At 58.8% G+C, this 17295-nt stretch overlaps 3 protein-coding genes across 10 annotated transcripts in view; 2 read left to right on the top strand and 1 right to left on the bottom strand.

Annotated features, from left to right (window-relative positions):
* The window catches only part of PLCB3 (phospholipase C beta 3), a 13911-nt gene extending 12578 nt beyond the window's left edge, over nucleotides 1-1333 (top strand). The window contains exon 31 of one of the 2 annotated variants that reach the window (XM_024749110.1): nucleotides 383-1333. The gene's annotated coding sequence lies outside the window, so the exon portion shown is untranslated. The other variant, XM_024749109.1, reaches the window with a different exon arrangement.
* A 318-nt stretch (nucleotides 1334-1651) lies between these two features.
* BAD (BCL2 associated agonist of cell death) lies at nucleotides 1652-10813 on the bottom strand. Of its 4 annotated transcripts, none has more exons than XM_024749177.1 (4): nucleotides 10633-10752; nucleotides 10259-10453; nucleotides 2920-3113; nucleotides 1652-2349 (listed from the first exon to the last, which is right to left on the bottom strand). In XM_024749177.1, the coding sequence occupies exons 2-4, from the start codon at nucleotides 10443-10445 to the stop codon at nucleotides 2224-2226; spliced, it is 507 nt and encodes a 168-aa protein (XP_024604945.1). In that variant the 5' UTR covers nucleotides 10446-10453; nucleotides 10633-10752; the 3' UTR covers nucleotides 1652-2223. The 4 variants fall into 4 exon arrangements, with proteins under 4 accessions (XP_024604945.1, XP_024604946.1, XP_024604947.1 ...); XM_024749178.1 differs by having other exon boundaries at nucleotides 10688-10752; XM_024749179.1 differs by having other exon boundaries at nucleotides 10629-10703.
* A 146-nt stretch (nucleotides 10814-10959) lies between these two features.
* GPR137 (G protein-coupled receptor 137) lies at nucleotides 10960-15509 on the top strand. Of its 4 annotated transcripts, XM_024749172.1 has the most exons (8): nucleotides 10960-11443; nucleotides 12557-12928; nucleotides 13012-13061; nucleotides 13787-14012; nucleotides 14127-14276; nucleotides 14402-14530; nucleotides 14642-14757; nucleotides 15050-15368. In XM_024749172.1, the coding sequence occupies exons 2-8, from the start codon at nucleotides 12572-12574 to the stop codon at nucleotides 15207-15209; spliced, it is 1188 nt and encodes a 395-aa protein (XP_024604940.1). In that variant the 5' UTR covers nucleotides 10960-11443; nucleotides 12557-12571; the 3' UTR covers nucleotides 15210-15368. The 4 variants fall into 4 exon arrangements, with proteins under 4 accessions (XP_024604940.1, XP_024604943.1, XP_024604941.1 ...); XM_024749175.1 differs by lacking the exon at nucleotides 10960-11443 and having other exon boundaries at nucleotides 11629-12928; nucleotides 14642-14744; nucleotides 15050-15213; XM_024749173.1 differs by lacking the exon at nucleotides 10960-11443 and having other exon boundaries at nucleotides 11635-12928; nucleotides 13787-13910.
* The last annotated feature ends 1786 nt before the right edge of the window (nucleotides 15510-17295 follow it).

Here is a 17295-nt window from a genome sequence, read left to right as displayed (position 1 = left end):
ACCCCCCCCCATTACTTTTCTCCCTCCTGGGCTCTTCTTGTCCTCCCTTCACAGAGGCTCAGGCTTCTGCTTCAGGAAGCCTCCCCTGCACCCTCTTCCTGTTGCCTGATATGACCCAAGCACCCAGCATCTTCCGCTGAGGCTGCTCCGGGCCACACAGGCAGTTGACTGTATGGGGGGGGGATGGACCTGTTAGGGGTGGAGCTGGGCAGCTCAGAACCTGCCCAACATCAGGGGACCTGGGCTCTCAGCAATAGGTGGGAAGTGGATGAGCCTGGAAGTGACCCTTGGGAGAAGGGAGGCTGACAGTCACAGACACAGGGGCTAGGAGACGCAGCACCCCCCTCATCCCTGTGAGGGAGACGTTATGCCTGTTTTGCAGATGAGGAAACTGAGGCCACAACTAAGTCAAGACGTCCTGACCTGGAGGCAGGGTGGGCCTGGACCCTCTATGGCAGACTGTCTTCGGCCAGCCTGGAGGACCTGCTCCATGCCTCCCCATCCTGCCCTGGGACAGCGTGGAGTGGCAGAGACCCCGCAGCGAGGGTGCGGCTGGGTTCTGCAGCAGGGTCAGGCTGGCACTTCTTCAAGGCCTCTCCCAGCTTCCTGGCGCTTCCCGGGCTGCCTCCCTCCTCCAGAGGAAGGCAGCCTCTTATCTGAGCTTATCTCCTGCCAATTGAGTGTTTTCTTTGTTTTTGCTGCAACCTCAGGCAAACAGATGGGGTGGGGAGGCCAGAGAAACAGGATTTCCAGAGCGGGGCCTTCCCAGGGCTGGGGACCTCTGCCTTGGGCCCTGCTCCCTTAGGGTCAGTATCATTAACCGGGTCTTCCCTGCTTCTGTGGTCAGGTCTGGTCCTAGCCCCAAAGCTGCCCCGTCCAGGCCCCTGAGCAGCTGACTCCCATCTTCCTGACTCCACACATAAACACTACACGTCAGTCCACAGGTCCTCAAAGACCAGGCTAAACTCCAGACTCCTGGGCATGACATTCCGACCCTTGAGAAGCCTGGTCTCTGCAGCTCCCCCATCCTTCCAAGGGTTTATTCTTTCCTCCACTGGGAATGACAGCCCCCTCCCCCATCTCAAGTCTCAGCTCTAGCTCACCTCCTCCCTAAAGCCGTCCCTGACTTTACCCTGCCGGAGGGAGCCGCCCTCAACCCGCTTCCAGGCCCCTGTTACAGCACTGGCTGACAGTAACTCCACTGTGAGAGGCTGGCTTTCCCCTTGCCAGGAAGCTTGGGACAGCAGGGGCTGTGGCGTAATTCATCTCTGTGTACCTAGTACAAAGTGCTGGCTTGTCTGTAGGGGGCGCCAATAAATCTTTCTGAAATTGAGCTCTGGAGCTCTGCTCCCAGGTCCTGGTGAAGCTTCTCGGGTTCCCTAGCCATCGCTCTACTCACAGCCCCGACCCGAGCGTTCCACCCCCTCTCCCGCCCTACGCGTCCAGCCAGTTCCCTGAGGAGCGCTGGCCCCAGGCCGGCCACACAGTAGCTGCTCAAAAGGACTGACCCAAATAGGAACAAATGACCCTCCCCTGGGGGACTGCGGCACGGTTTGCAGTGCGTGGAATTCCGGCGGCCAGCCGGCCTGCAGTTCCCAATTACCATATTAGAGATAAGGACCTGGAGGTCCCCGAGGTCCGGTCGCACTCCGCTTCCCGGAGGCCAAGCAGCCGTGGCTCTGCTCGCCGCCTCAACCCCTCTCTGATCTCGGTCCCATGATGTCACTCAGAAACAGCCTCAATTTCCCTTATATATAAAACGGGGGCATCTTTTGAAACTCTGTCAGTGCTACCGCTCCCCCTGCCCGCGAAGCCCCAAGCGACGGACATAGGAGACTCCACGGCATAGACGCGGGCTTTATTACCACATTTCTAGCGAGCATCGGCCCGCAGCGTTACCGCGGAAGAACGGGTTCTGGCGAAGTTAGGGTTAATTCCGGCTCGCAACTGGCGAAGGCGACTGTGGCAGCCCAGCGCCGGGGGCGGGGTCACAGGGCCATTTCCAGCACCTAAGGGCGGAAAAACTTCAAAACTTCCGATGGGGGCCGAGCCCCTCCGCGGTCCTTGCACACACCGGAAGGGAATTGGGCTCTGGGTCAGACCGCCTCCTTCTGAAAGGGACGAAACAGCCTCCTTTTGCATAATGCCTGCAGAAAAGACTTCCGCCCACTCCCAAGATGGCCGCCAGCAGCGGTTCGGAGATGCGGGATGTGGGACAGAAGGTCACTGGGAGGGGGCGGGGCCTCCTCTCGCCAAGTTCCGGTTCCACCAGGACTGAAGGAAGCGCGTCCAGCTGGGGCTTTGTCGCATCTGCGTCGCTGTGCCCGCGCTGTTCGGGCGAGGAAGTCCCTTCGGGGTGGGAGAAGGAAAGGGTTATGTGAATTAACTTATCCTGGCACCTCGAGCCTGGCCCCTCCGCTTCCGGAATCCCACCGCCAAGTGAGATCACGGGGGAGATAAAGACAATAGCTGCCAGCAGGCCCTGTACCGAGATCCCAGACCCTCCATGCCGGGGGCGGGAAGAGAGGATGCCTAGGACCCTGTAAGCGCCAGAGCTGGAGATCTGGCACCTGGAAGATGGGACCGTAATTCGAAAATTAAAGAAGGGGTTCCGAAATTGAGGTCCAGGAACCCGGATATCCGAAAGAGGTCGGTCAGGAGCACAGATGCCAGCATGCCCCGCGCTCAAAGGATTTGGGGAACGCAGGAGCATTGGCCTTCTGGAGCGGGGTCTGGGTTACAGATCCCGAAATGCCCTGGGACTCGGGAAAGGACAGGCTGGGGGGAGGAGTCCCGAGACCGCAAATCCCGACATGCAGTGGGACTCGAATGGGACAGCCCAGTGGGAGGAGCCCCGGGAGTATAGGTCCCGGCATGTTCCGGGACTACGGTGCCTTGTGCGCCCCGGCCGGAGCTCACCTTGAAGGAGCCGTGGAACTCGTCGCTCATCCTCCGGAGCTCTCGGCCATATCGCCGTGCAGCCCAGAGGTTGGGGGGCGCCGAGCGCGAGCGGCCCCGGAAGGGGCTGGGCTCCTCCTCCTCCGTCCCTTCTTCATCCTCCGTCCCCGCGGAGTAGGAGCTGTGGCGACTCCGGGTCTCCACAGCCCCAGTGCCTGCAGAGAAGGTCGGGGGGGGGGGGGCGAGGGGAAACTTTTTGGGGGGGGGGGACGACGTGAATCTCAACTCCTCTGTGCCCCCAGCTCTGCCGAAGCCCTCAGCATTAGCTCCGTCGGCCCGCTGTGGTCTTTGCGTGCACATCACTCTACCTCTCAGAGCCCCAGTTCCCTCCTAAGGGAAGCTCATGGGGCTTTTGTGAAGATTCGAATTAACTTCTCACTAATCCCACAAATCTTAATTGAGCCCCAATAATGGGCCAGGCCCTTAGTGTATAAAATGACTTTCCTCTGTGCCTGGCACAAAATAAGGGCATAAGAACTAGTAGTTAGAGCTGCGAGTGCGTGATGCTGGGGCTTCCCAGCAACCCCCTGGGCCGGTAGCTCTTTGCTCAGCCCCATTCCCCCGCAGAGGAAACCAGTCCCCTGGATGAGGAGGTCGCCCCAGCCAGGCGACCTGCAGCTGACCTGCTGGGGTCCATTTGTTTCACTGCTGTGGCCTACAGGAGACCTTGGGCCCCCAGAGAACAAGAGCCTGTCAGCAGCGAGTCTGTACCTCTCACAGCACCCACTTTGGAGAAATTGTCCAGAGAGGTCTGTTGACTTTAGGTAATACTTAGGGAGCACTTGCTGTGTGCTAGTAGGCCCTGGGCATTACTTCATTATCCTCCTAACCATCCTGGGAGGTGAGTACTAACATTGCTTCCACTTTGCAGGATGAGAAGACAGAGGTTTAAGAGAGGTTAAGACTTGCGCAGGGTCCCACAGCTGTGAAGCTCTGAGGCTAGAAGTCCCTAGAGGTTTGTTGGAATCCAGAGTCCAGTGATTATCCATCGAGCTACACTTCTTCCCTTGTCCAGCTGCCCTTCAACTCCCTGCACCTGTGCCCTCACCTCCCTGTGGGGATAAACGCAGTCCTTACTACCAGTGACTGCATAAGGGTCACATAAAGAGCTGGAAAGTGCTTTGTAAGCTGAAAGGGCGTGGTGGATCATTATGCAAAGAGGTGTGTCCTGAGTTTGACCGACCTACGTACTGTGTGCCATCTCCCAAACTCCTGCCAACCCCACCCCCATACGCAGTCCAGAAGAGACCTAGAATACTCCCAGGAGCAAAATCCAGAGCTAAGTATAGAGTGAAAGACAGGCATGGAAGAAGTGCAGGGGGCCAGCGTCCACAGGGAGGCGTTTTGGAGAAAGTAAGATCTAGACCAGGTCTTGAAGCCAGGGGTAACTGTCTCATCCCCTCCCAAAAGGCCTGTGGGTCAGCTCCAGGGCTGCTGGGCCTCCAAGGGTCCCATCTCCAGACACATGGCTGAGAAAGCCAAAAAGGGAAGAGGGGGCTGGATCCAGAAAGGCCTAGGCTAAGCGGGTGGTCGGAGCTCCTGGGCGTCACCAAAGCCTGAGGTCAGGTAGGTAGGGAGACCATAAAGCCTTTGAGGAGTGAGTTGGCAGTGGGAACGGGCAGCTAAATCAGCAGCTGGGATTGGGGGTGGGGGCTAAGGAGCTGAGAGCAGCAAGACCCCTGATGAGAATAGGCCCATCTGCAGAGTGCTGACCAGTTCCATGAGGCATGGGCAGCAGGGCCGGGGTCCCCACCACCACCTTCCTGCTTTGTGACCTGGGGCCTTTTCTTTAATCCCTTGGGGCCTCAGTGTAGTCCTCTGTGAAATGGACCCCAGACCCCAGGACCTCCACGAGAACAAATGACACAGGGAGAGCACCCAATTCTGCATTTTTCATGTCCTGCAGGCTCCCAGCTTCCCAGTGAAGCAGACGCCAAGTTCTCCCTATTTCACACATGAGGAAGTAGAAGCACAGAGAGGTTAGGAACTTGTCCAGGGTCGCACAGCTGGTACACCCTGCCCGGTCACTTAAATGCTCAGGAACCATCAGCTATTATTTTCCTTTACCGGCACTAAGAATACACACACCTCCACACTTGACAGATGCAAGGCCCAAGGGTCAGAAGATGAGTGATTGGCAGGTGGGCACTGCACCCTCGCCTAGGAATCAGAGCAAGCAGAAGAGCACTCGCTGTGTCAGGTTGGAAGTGTGCTTCGTGTGTATCAATTCCTTACGTCCTCATCACATCCTATGAAGGAGGTTACTCCCTGTCCCCATTTTACAGAGGAGAAAACTAAGGCATAGAGAGGGTAAGTAACTTGCCCAAGGTCACACAGCTAGTAGATGGCAGAGCTGGGATTCCAACCCAACCAGTCTGGCTCCTGTGCCTGTGTGCTTAACTCTCATGCCCCCGGCTCCCCCCAGCAGCACCACGGGCCACCTTGGGGGCTCAGGTCTGGGAAGGCACCCCTGGTCCTTCTGTAAGTGCCAGCTCTACCAGCGGCCTACCCTAAGGAGTGGGGATTTTTACCAAAGCCATGGATTTAGCAACGCTAAGCCAGCCATTGTCAAAGTGACACTCCTAAGTGTAAACTGAACATTTAAGTGTCCTGTTTACTAGAAAAAAATCTGAGGGATTTTCTGTGAACCCCCAGGGGGAAGTGGATATGCCCCTCCCACCCTATGCATCCAACCTTCAATCAGCTCTCACCCCTACATGCCCCGGGGCACGGCAGAGGTGGCCTCTCCCAGTTTGGGGAAGGTAAGGGTGAGAGATGGGCGTGGCTCCTGTCTGGTTGTGAGCATGGGTGGGTACCCAGGCCTGCCCACTCACACCATCCTTCCAGAGAGCCTGCCTGGGGCTGGGGTGGGGAATTGGGAGGGGCCTAGGGCTGGAGGTGCCCCTAGGCCCACCACCAGGCTTTAAGTTCTTTACCCATTGGGCTTCTGGGTACGTGCATGGGGCTGGACACATCCATGTTCATGCTTCTGTGAGCATCCTTGCACACTTCATTAAAACAGTGATGTTCCAGACAGTTTGAGGCAGTGAGGCTTTGCCATCAGGCAGGGCTGGGTTTGGATCCTGCTCTACCACACACGTGGGTGGTTCACTTACTGCTCGCCCCCAGCAGGAGAGCAGCGTGGCACTCCTCCCTGAGCAGGTGCGCTGCCTGTCGTGTCTTGGCCGAGGCTTCCTGTGTCCCCAAAGCCATTTGGGGTACAAAAGCCCCTTACCGTCCTGTAGAGAACATACCCCCACCTTGCCCAGAGCTGAGGAAATCAGAAAACACTAAAGCAGAGGCTGGCAAATGTTTTCTGTAAAGGGCCACATAGTAAATATTTTGGGCCTTGCAGGCCACACAGTCTCTGTCAAGCTACTCAGCATTGCAGTCATAGCTTGAAAGAAGCCAGAAACAATATATACATGGCTGTGCATTGCTATATTCCACCAAAATTGTATTTGGGACACTGAAATAAAATATTATTCTTCTTTGGGACTTCCCCGGTGGCACAGTGATTAAGAATCCACCTGCCAATGCAGGGGACACGGGTTCGAGCCCTGGTCAGGGAAGATCCCACATGCTGCGGAGCAACTAAGCCCATGAGCCACAACTACTGAACCTGCGCTCTAGATCCCGTGAGCCACAACTCCTGAGCCCACGAGCCACAACTACTGAATCCCACGCCTAGAGCCCGAGCTTCACAATAAGAGAAGAAGCCACTGCAATGAGAAGCCTGCGCACCGCAACGAAGAGTAGCCCCGCTCGCTGCAACTAGAGAAAGCCTGCGCGCAGCAACAGACTCAATGCTGCCAAAAATTAATTAATTAAAAAAGAAAAGTTTAAGGAATCCAGTGCAGTCCTCTTACATGGTGGCTATTTTCTCCCCTGCAGGCCTCCTCATGGCTGGACCTGGAGCTGGGATAGGCATCCCCTTGGCTTATTGCTGCTTCAGACCATTCTCACTCCCTCCTCCACAAATCTAGTTTCTTGGGCTGTGCCACCCTTCCCACTCTGGGCCTCAAGCACCCACCGCCCACAGGGTGGGCCCCTCGTGGGTGCAGGAGATTACTGGAGCTCCCTGCCGTTCTCTCCCCAGCCACGCCCTTAGCCGCTCGTGTCTTCATTCATTCACAGCACCGAAGTGGTCCTCCCCAGCTCCCTGCCTTGGCACCCCAACTCTAATGATGCTGGGGCTCCTCACATTGGCCAGCTTACACTGAACACGAGCTAAGCCCCCAGTCACCTCTCTCACTGGGCTGAGACCAGCACAGGTCTGGTTAAGGCCAACTCCCTGCCGGTTCCCACAGGCAGCCGACTGGCCAGTGGGGCTGGAGAAAAGCACAGCCGTGCCACCTCAGTTCAAATTCATGGTCACGCGACCCAGTGGCACCCTAGATGTTGCCCAGCACACCTTCCACATTCCATCCTCTAGGCCAAGACAACCACTTTAAACCTGCTCCTCTCTCCCCATCAGCCCCCATCCCTCTCCCAACCCTCACTCCTGGCTCAAGACCTGGCTTCCTTTTACCAAGAAAATGGAAGCACCCACGAGAGAGACTTCTACTAGTTCCCATGAGGTATCTCCCCCTGCCCTCCACCGCTCTTAGCTGAGCCGCCCCTCCCCTGCACACCAAACTGCTCTCTCCACTCAAGGACACCTCTCCAGCAAGCTTCCCTTCTCTTCTGCATCCTCCAGTATTTTCCTCGCTCCTGGATTACTCCATCAGCTTACAAACATGCTCTTTTGGGAATTCCCTGGCGGTCCAGTGGTTAAGACTCCATGCTTCCACTGCAGGGGGCATGGGTTCCATCCCTGGTTGGGGAACTAAGATCCCACAAGCCGCGCAGCATGGGCCCCCCACCACCAAATGCTCTTTTCATTTCCCTTTCTATCATAAAAGACATAATAAAACAACCCTTCCTTGACTCTCCTTGGGCCTTCAGCTGCCACCTGCTCCTCTGTTCCTCTTTGCCAGAGCTCAGCTGCCAAGAGGGGGTGGGCTCCCCTTTCTACCTCCAACTCTCTTCCTATCATCCCTCCCCACTTGCCACCCAAGCTGCACTGGCCCTGTGTCGAGTCCAGTGCTCTACTTGCAGTCCTCCTCCAGCGGCCCTGGAAGGAGCCTCACGGGTTCAGCTCGCCCTTTCCTTACCAGACCGCTCCCCCCTTCTCAGACCCCAGTGCTGACTCCTCCTCTCCTGCTGTCCTCTGCAGACTGGATCCCCAGGCTCAGTCCAGCTCCTCCCCTGTCTACACTGGTTCCCAGGGCCCACAGAACACTACATCAGCGACTGCCAACTTCTACAGGTATCTATCCCTACTAGAAGTCTCCACCTGGATGCCCAAAAGGCACCTCTAACCTGCTCTGGCCCAAACAGGGCTCCTGATCTCACCCCACGCCGTCTCAGTTCCATCTCAGTTAAGAGCGACTCCATCCTTCCAGGTGCCCAGGCCAGATCCCTTGCAGCCATCTTCTCTGTGCCTCATACCCCACATCTGTCTGCCAGCAAATCCTGCCAGCTGTACCTTCAAGAGAAACCCAGAGTCCAGCTGCTTACCACTTCCACCACCACCAGCCTGGCACAGATCACCATCCTCCCCTGTGGCACCGCCCCTGCCTCTGCCCAATGCAGACCCGGCTCAACACGGGGGCCCTGGTGATTCTCTCGAGGTCCAAATCAGATCAAAGCCCTCTAGGTTTTCACTCAAAGGGAAAGCCAGAGTCCTTACCTGGGCCTTCAAGGCCCTGTCCATCGGCCCCTCCCCCTCCCTTAACTCTTGATGAGTCTCCAACCTCCCTCCCCTCACTGGCCTGAACTGTGTCCTGACCTCAGGGCCTTTGCATATGCCCTTCCCTCCGCCTGCAGGTCTCTGCCTGCATCTGTCTTCCCAGAGACCTCTGCCTGGCTCACCCCTCATTGATTCTAGCCTTTGCTGAAATGTTGCTTCTTACCAAGGCCCACCCTGACCACCTCAGTTAAAATCACTCCCCCGGCCCCCCAGTACTCTGGATTCCAATGAGAAAGTCAAGAGTGTGTCATGTAGTACGTCATCTTCTAACGCATTACATCACTCACTACTTTGTTTCTTTGTTTATGGTTTGTCTCCCTCCACCTACTAGAATGTGGGCAACCACAAGGGCAAGGGTTTCTCTCTTCTGGTCACTGATGAACCCCTGGCAGCTGGAACATACATTCAGCACTTGACACAGAAGATGGGAAGGGACAGCCGGGTGAGGGGGTGCAGAAAGCTGTTTCAGGCAGAAAAACAGCAAGTGCAAAAATCTGGAAGTTAAAGAAAACCTGCGGGAGTTCAGTGTGACAGACAGCGGGCTAGGGCGGGTTTTTTGTTTTGTTTTGTTTTGTATTAGAGATTATATCCCTGACTAATAACTGAATACAAACCTTTTTGTTTGTTTGTTTGTTTCTTTTTTTTTTGGCTGCGCCCGCATGGCTTGCAGGATCCTAGTTCCCTGACCAGGGATTGAACCCAGGTCCTACGTAGTGACAGCACTGAGTCCTAACCAATGGACTGCCAGGGAATTCCCTGGGGAGGGGGTCTTAATAAGCCTTCCTGCTCCTGAAAATGGGAGGGCGTCAATTCGGCTTCCACAGATGAGGGACATGAGTTTTGTTTTCAGAAGATCTCTGTGGTTGTTCCAGGTGCCAAAGCTTGTGCTGGCCACTGGGGAGGTGGGGACTACAGAGAAATGGCCACTGCTCTCCAGGGCCCATCCTTCCATCTCAGCGCTGGGTCCCCCTCAGTAGATGTGGAGGACAGCTGATGCTTCCCCAGCCCCACACAGACCCGCTGCCTGGTAGGGCTGTCTGCCTCTTGGGGTCACCTGGCCCTGGCAACTGGCAAGGACAACCCGCGTGTGGGTGTGAGCCACAGGGCTGGAAAGAACATAGCTGGGGCTGGAAGGCTGGATCCCAGGATCTCAGGGAAAGTGCTAGCCTGGGGCAGGGCACCACCAAGTTTTCTAGCCCCAAGGAAATGCCAAGCAAGTGTGACTTAACTTGCCTCTCAGTGATTCTGTCCTGGCCCTAAGCTAAGAGCTACGTACTTTGACCACTTACTAAGCACCAGCTCTATAACTGCTTCTTAGGTATTCCTAATCATCCCCACAGCACTACATTGGTGGCGACTAATTGCTCTGTTTTACTGAGGAGGAAGCTGAGGTGCAGAGAGGTTAGGGACTTGCTTAAAGCCACCCAGTGAGTGTGGATGTGGCTGGGGTGCAGGGAGCTACTGGGCTGGAGGCCAGGTGGTTGTTTTTGGGGCAGGGGTGCCTACCTCCATGGTGGCTGCTGCTGGCTGGCTGCCCCTGCTGGTGACCAGCTTCCCCCAGGAGGCCTGGGACCCTTTGCCGGTGCTTGCTGGGACCTGGGGGCCTGTCCCCTGTGGGGCTGGGGCCCAGGCCCCTATCTGCAGGGCTGGAGTCTTCCTGCTCACTCTGCTCAAACTCTGGGATCTGGAACATGCTCTGGGCTGCGGGGGTAAGATGGTAGGTGGTTAGGGCACAGCTGGGGCTAACGGGGGCCGGCGGTGGGGGGGGGGCGCAGGCATCCCTGGCTCCCTCTCCCACCTCAGAACCCCAGGTCCACCCTGCCTCCCAGGCCCCCAACTGTCCGTTGAGTCTGGCACAGCAGGAAGCTCAACCTACCCACCCAGGATCTAAATCTCTCAGAGCCCTGGGGCGGTACTGCAGCCCCAGGCCCCTACCCAGGCCTCGGCCAGACCCGCCCGTGGTGACGGCACACAGGTCTCACCCCAAGCCCGATCTCGAGGCCCCTGACCCGGGCCCGCCGCGTCCCTCTAGCACCGAGGGAGCCCGGCCCTAGTTGCCTGGGCAACGGGAACTGTCACCGACACGGCCCAATCAGCTCTCGAAATGTCACTAACTGGCCAGCAGGCGGGGCTACTAACGGCCCGGGCCCCGCCCCCCACCTTCCTCCTGGGTACCTTCTACGTCTCCGGATGCTCAGCTCCCGACTTCCTTATGCCTTGGGCGTGTGTGGGAGCAGATGAGGGGTTCTTTGGGGTCCCCATCTGGGGGCCAGCTCCTGCTTACGAGTCCCTCAGGCCCTCTGGGCCTTAATTCCCACCCCTGTATAATGGGGATAATGACACCTCCCTCAGGAGTCGGTGATCCTTGTAAACTGAGTGGTGATTACTGTGGGTGAAGGCACTTTGCAAAGCCGTAATTGAAGCTCAGCCGTCGGATGCAACTGTTGTTGTCACTGCTCCGTCAGAACCGGGTGGCCGGCTCGGGAAGTCCCCCTCCCTCCTCCCCGCGGTGGAAACCTCGCACCGCCCGCATCAGGGGCGCCACTCCCCGCGCCAATTCGGGAGCACTCGAGATAAGAGAGGGAGCCTCCGCCCTGGCAGGATGACTGCCCCGGCGCAGAAGGGACAGGGGCCCCTGTGAGGGTGACCATAGGACTCGCGGAGCCTCGCGCCTGGCAGACGGCGGGCCAGGTGAGCGGGAACCGCCGCTGGCCAGGGAGTGCGCGGGCCGGCTGGCGCGGGCTGCGGGGCCAGGCGGGATAAGGCCCGGGGGCGGGCCCCGGAGGCCATCTTGGCTGAGGGCGGAAGTTTCGTTCAGAGACCGGGTGAAGGGAAGTCGTTACCGCCCTGGGTCGGGCGGCATGATCTGGATTTGAGGATGGGGAAGAGAAGCACGGGAACTGCCGGCCCCCCAAAGAAGCAAGGGCAGCTGGCCCCAGGCAGTGCCCACCCGGGCACTGGCTGGACGCGGCGCAGCCCGAGCGTCACGGCCGCTCGCCGCCTCTTGTAACCCCTGACGCCCGCCGGCGGCGCAAGTCGCGCCAATTCTCGAACGGTTCCGCGCCGGGCGCGGCGCGGTTCTGCGTAGCGGGGGCCAGACTCTGAGCAATTTGCGTAGCGAACGGCGGCCGCGCAGGCGCAGGAGGGGGCGGAGCAGCGGGAGCCAGGGAGCCGGAGCCCCGCGTCCCAGCGACCGGAGCCGGCTACCCATCGGCGACCTGAGGACCCGGCGTCGGCCTTCTCCCGCCCCCCGCGGCTGGGGAGTAGACGCAGTGGGGGGTGGGGTGGGGGCAGCGTACGGAATCCCGAGGACGGAAGGCAGAGGCCCTCCCCATCCGGATTGTTGGAGGGGAGAGAGTCCCCCAGTTTGGGGAGGGGGAGAGCCAGGCGTTGAGCGTCCCCAGCAGCGGCCGCCACACTGAGCAGACTGGCGTTGGCCGGCTCTCCCCCTCCTGCCAGGACGACTCCAGCGACCTAGACCAGGGACCCCTCTTCTTCAGACTCTGCACCTCCACCCCCCTCCCCACCCCCGGCTCTGAGGCTGGCCCAGATAGCAGTGTTCCCATCCCCCTCTGCCCTGGAGAGGAAAGGCTGTCCTTCCACACCCCTGAGTGAGGGGCCCAGGTTGCCTGTGCCCCGCAAAGGCAAGGGTCCCTCTCTATTCAGGGGGGGAGGGCCTGGCCAGCCACAACTTCTTTCCCCCTGAGCTCCCCATCTCTGTCTCTGCACCCTACAACTCCCACCCCTCCGTATTTATTTCCCTGGCCCCCTGCCAGCCCCTCCATCTCTGTCTCCGGGATTCAGGCCGCCCTCCCTGACATGGAGAGTAACCTGTCTGGCCTGGTGCCTGCTGCTGGGCTGGTGCCTGCGCTGCCGCCCGCCGTGACCCTGGGGCTGACTGCGGCCTACACCACTCTGTACGCCCTGCTCTTCTTCTCCGTCTATGCCCAGCTCTGGCTGGTGCTCCTGTATGGGCACAAGCGTCTCAGCTATCAGACGGTGTTCCTGGCACTCTGTCTGCTCTGGGCTGCCTTGCGTACCACCCTCTTCTCCTTCTACTTTCGAGATACACCCCGAGCCAACCGTCTGGGGCCACTGCCCTTCTGGCTTCTCTACTGCTGTCCTGTCTGCCTCCAATTCTTCACACTGACGCTTATGAACCTCTACTTTGCCCAGGTAACCATGGTGACGGGTGGGGGTGGGCAATGGGGTGGCAAGCCCCAAGGGCCCCAAAGAATGATGGGCATCTCTGCTCCCAGGTGGTGTTCAAGGCCAAGGCAAAGCGTCGACCAGAGATGAGCCGAGGCTTGTAAGTACTCGGGACACTGGTGGGTTCAGCCTCCAGGTCAGGGGCAGGGAGAAGCCCGGTGTCCATTCCTTCCTCCCTGGTAGGTCTGAGGCGAGGACAACCCAGGATATTTATGAAAAGCTTGGAAGAGTTAGGCATCTGGTGCAGATGGCTCAGCAGGGGCATTGCATATGTGAAGAACAACTATAATAGAAACAGTTGAGATACTGTGAAGGGAGAGGGTACCAATGTCATCCATGATGGAGGAAGAGTTGGAGGCTCCAGCCCTTGGAAACTCCAAAGCCAAAGGGCACTTCTGGGTGACCTTGGGCGGTGATACTCTTGTCATTTGTATAACATCTCACAGTTTATTAAGAGCTTTCACAAACATCTTTAATTTTTACAACTTACCTGTGAAGCTGTTATTAGCCCCATTTGAGAGGTGACGACACTGGGGCCCAGCAAGGTAAAGCAACATGTTCATGATGACACACCTGGCAGGAGGCACAGCCAGGGCTTAAACCCAGATTTCTGACTCCCAATCCAGTGCTCTTTCTGCTGTACCACAGCCGTCAGTCATCTTCTGACCCCTTTAGCTTCAGTTTCCTCATCTGTAAAACTAGAGGAGCAGGGTTCAGACTGGATGACCTGAGGTTCTGATGGACACCGGGGTCTCCTGGGGGAGGCTGGGTGGTGGGGGAGCGCCAGGGGTGGTCTTCTGGGGCTGACCGTGTTGTGGGCCGCAGGCTGGCTGTCCGAGGGGCCTTCGTGGGGGCCTCGCTGCTCTTTCTGCTGGTGAATGTGCTGTGTGCTGTGCTGTCCCGCCGGCGCCGGGCACAGCCCTGGGCCCTCCTGCTGGTGCGCGTCCTGGTGAGCGACTCCCTGTTTGTTATCTGCGCACTCTCTCTTGCCGCCTGCCTCTGCCTTGTCGCCCGGCGGGCTCCCTCCACCAGCATCTACCTGGAGGCCAAGGTAGGGCCACAAGGGCTGATGCCTGAGTGTCCTGTGGGGTGTTTGGGGTCTTCAGAGTAGAGAGAAAGCTGGAGCCTACCCTCCCTAAGGATCCTCTGTTGTCATCTGTGCCAGGGGACCAGCGTGTGCCAGGCAGCTGCGATGGGTGGTGCCATGGTTCTGCTCTATGCCAGCCGGGCCTGCTACAACCTGGCGGCCCTGGCCTTGGCCCCCCGGAGCCGGCTGGACGCCTTCGATTATGACTGGTACAACGTCTCTGATCAGGTGGGCATTCGGCACGTCTGCCGCCTCCTCAGTAGCTGTGGCTCTTGGCCCCAAGCCGGCCTGGGCCCTGTCTGAGTGCCCCATTGGCACGACTGCAGGTTGGCACAGCCCTTGCCTCCCCACAGGCGGACCTGGTGAACGACCTGGGGAACAAAGGCTACCTGGTGTTTGGCCTCATCCTCTTTGTGTGGGAGCTGCTGCCCACCACCCTGCTGGTGGGCTTCTTCCGGGTGCACCGGCCTCTGCAGGACCTGGTGAGGGCCAGTGGAGAGGGGCGGCACTGGGGGTACCTGGGCTGGGTTCTGGGGGGTGGGGTAGGGCAGTGGGGGGCAGGAGGAAGCATCAATGGCAGCTCCCTCCCCCAGAGCACCAGCCGCATCCTCAACGGGCAGGTCTTTGGCTCCCGTTCCTACTTCTTCGACCGGGCACACTGCGAGGATGAGGGCTGCTCTTGGGAGCACAGCCGGGGTGAGAGCACCAGGTAGGAGTCCCGGTTCCACCTCAGGACCCCTGGGCTCCCGGGTTGCCCCATTGAACCATGGGGACCTACAGCTGGGCCTTCCCACACCCCCACCCGTGCCATGATCTGTACCAGGTGAGGTCCCCTGTGGTTTGCTATTGCTAAAGCCTCCACCTCTCCTTCCAAGATGAAGTTTGCCATAGTCAGAGAGGTCTGGGTCACTGGGCTCTTCCAGGTGTCTCTCCCTCCCCCAACTCTTGTGACTGTGGTCCTAGTGACTGCCGTGGGACTGAGCCTGTTTCTCTGCCTGCAGCATGTCAGGCAGCCTAGGCTCCAGCAGCTGGTACGGTGCCATCGGGCGGGAGCCAGGCTGGTGCGGGGGCAGCCAGACGCGGACCACTCCTCTGCTCTTCTCCCAGGTTCTGGGACCAGGCAGCCACCATCACAGTCTCTACTCTACCCCACAGACGTGATCCCCCTTCATCTCCCCGCAGAACACCCAGACCCCAGTCCCTCCCACCCTAGACCCCTGTGCCAAGTTCATCTGCCGCTTCTTGCCCGGGATCCCGGGGGCTGTGGCTGCCTCTTTCCCAGGCCGGCTCCTTGCTACTCCTGTTGTAGTGAGCTTGTGCTGTCCCCTAGGATGGGGGGCATGGCCCTGGCTGCCAGAGGCTCATAGCAGCCTGGCATGATCTACCACCTCTGCTTCTACACCAGAGCCAGCTACCTCTCCTGCGCCTGCCACTCAATAAACAGTGTCTGTGCCCCGAGTCTATTCACTGTCTGTCAGTTGTCTGCTTGTGTTTCTCACACAGTTGCCTGTTTGGTCTAAGGCTGATCAGACACCGGCCCTTGAGGGGGGCTGCTGGGCTGGGCAGGGGCCATTTACCTCCCCTGAGGCTGGTGGGTGAGGAGACGGAGGAGCCTGCAGTCTGAGGGGAAGAGAGACCAGAAGGACCCTGCTCCCACTCCGGTCCCCTCGCCACTTGAATAATTTCTACTCTTTCCTCAAGATCTGCTTCAAATTTCACCTCCTTTATGAAGCCTACCATCTCCAGGTCAGGGAACTGTGTCCCCCCCTCCCGGGTCCCTTGGCACAGTGATTGCATGGCTCCTATGCCTATTACCCTTAGTGGGTAGGCATTTCTAGAGACCCTGTTTCCCTGTCATTATGCCCAACCTGGCCTTCAGGTCCAGGAGTTAGTCCAAGGCCTGCGGAGGAGGAGCTGGCCAGTAACCGAGCAGCCCCCATCTCCCTAGCAGGTGTGGATTTGGCCAGATGGTTGGGCTGCCCCGACACAGCCTGCCTGGTGGTCCTGGGGGGCCCCTTCCCTGACTGTCCCTAATAGTGCAGTCACTGCCCTCTGTAGTCACAGCCCTTACAGATGTCATCTGTCCCTCGGCCGGGAGTCATTTATCAGAGGGTCTGTCTCCTGCCCATGTGTGTGGCCAATTGTTCCAGCTCCTGGGAGTTCCTGGGGCCTAGCACGGAGCCTGTCTTGAAACCCTTCACCTGGGACTCTCCTAAGCAGCAGGCCTCAGGGCCTCCAGAGAAGGCATCTGAGATTCAGAGAATCAGCTCAAAACTGGACCATCACTTTTTGTTGAAAGGAAAATTGCCAACATTTGTAGGGCACTTAGTTGTGAGTGCCAGGCTCTGTTTTGAGCATTTACAAATACCAACCACTTTAATGCTCAGAACAGCAGCCTGAGGTGAGAGTCATCCCTTTTCTGTGAGGACTGGGAGGTGGGGAGAGTTCGGTAACCTGTCTAGGCCCCCTACTGGTAGAGGATGGCCAGCCTTAGAGCCCATGCTTAAAACCACCCAAGTGAAGGCTGAGGCCCCCAGGCAAGAGGAGGGTCTTTGGCAAGATCAGAGTTGTAAAGAAATGGGTAAGAGCAGAGAGGAGATGAGTTCCAGGACCTGCCAGGGCCCTGCTGTTCAGACAGTGGGGGAGGGAGTGCTGGCACCCGTTCCTGGCTGGGGGATGGGCATGGAAGTGAGGAACAAAAGATGGGGATGCAGGAGGTGCCCCACCTTGATTTCCCAGAGCTTGGTCCCAACCCTACCTCGGCCAATTCCAGGTTGCCTCAGGGGATCCCCCACCCCTTTGTCCCCTGGGGTCTCCTCCCTCATGAGTGCAGAGCCCAAGGGCCAGGCTGTCCCTCGGGGCGGGGAGCTGAGGGCCCTTCCCACCTGGTAGTGGGCCTGGAAGATGCTGGGAGATTAGAGTGGAGCCTGTCCGAAGAGGTGAGCCGGCTGATGTCCAAGTTGGGGCCGTGCCGCTGGCCACGCTGGCTGGCCAACAGGGCAGAACCAGGGCCCCGGTCTGAGACTCCAGGCCTGACCCAACGGCGACCCCTCCCGGGCTCCTCTGCCACTCATCTCCCGGGACTGGCCAGGATTGGGGGGCTGGGCAGCCGCAGGTAAGGGTCTGCGGAGAGCTGCGCCGGAGGCGAGGGCGAGGCACAGCAGAGGGAAGCGCGGCGCTGGAGGGGTTAAATGCGGGAGGAGGGGGGCTTCTGGCGGCGGGAGGGGGTCCCAGCACCGGCGGCCGC

The sequence above is a fragment of the Neophocaena asiaeorientalis genome, unplaced genomic scaffold, assembly GCF_003031525.2.
Source record: "Neophocaena asiaeorientalis asiaeorientalis breed wild unplaced genomic scaffold, Neophocaena_asiaeorientalis_V1.1 scaffold43, whole genome shotgun sequence".
In the NCBI taxonomy this organism is placed as follows: domain Eukaryota; kingdom Metazoa; phylum Chordata; class Mammalia; order Artiodactyla; family Phocoenidae; genus Neophocaena; species Neophocaena asiaeorientalis.
This window is presented reverse-complemented; position numbering and strand designations above follow the sequence as displayed.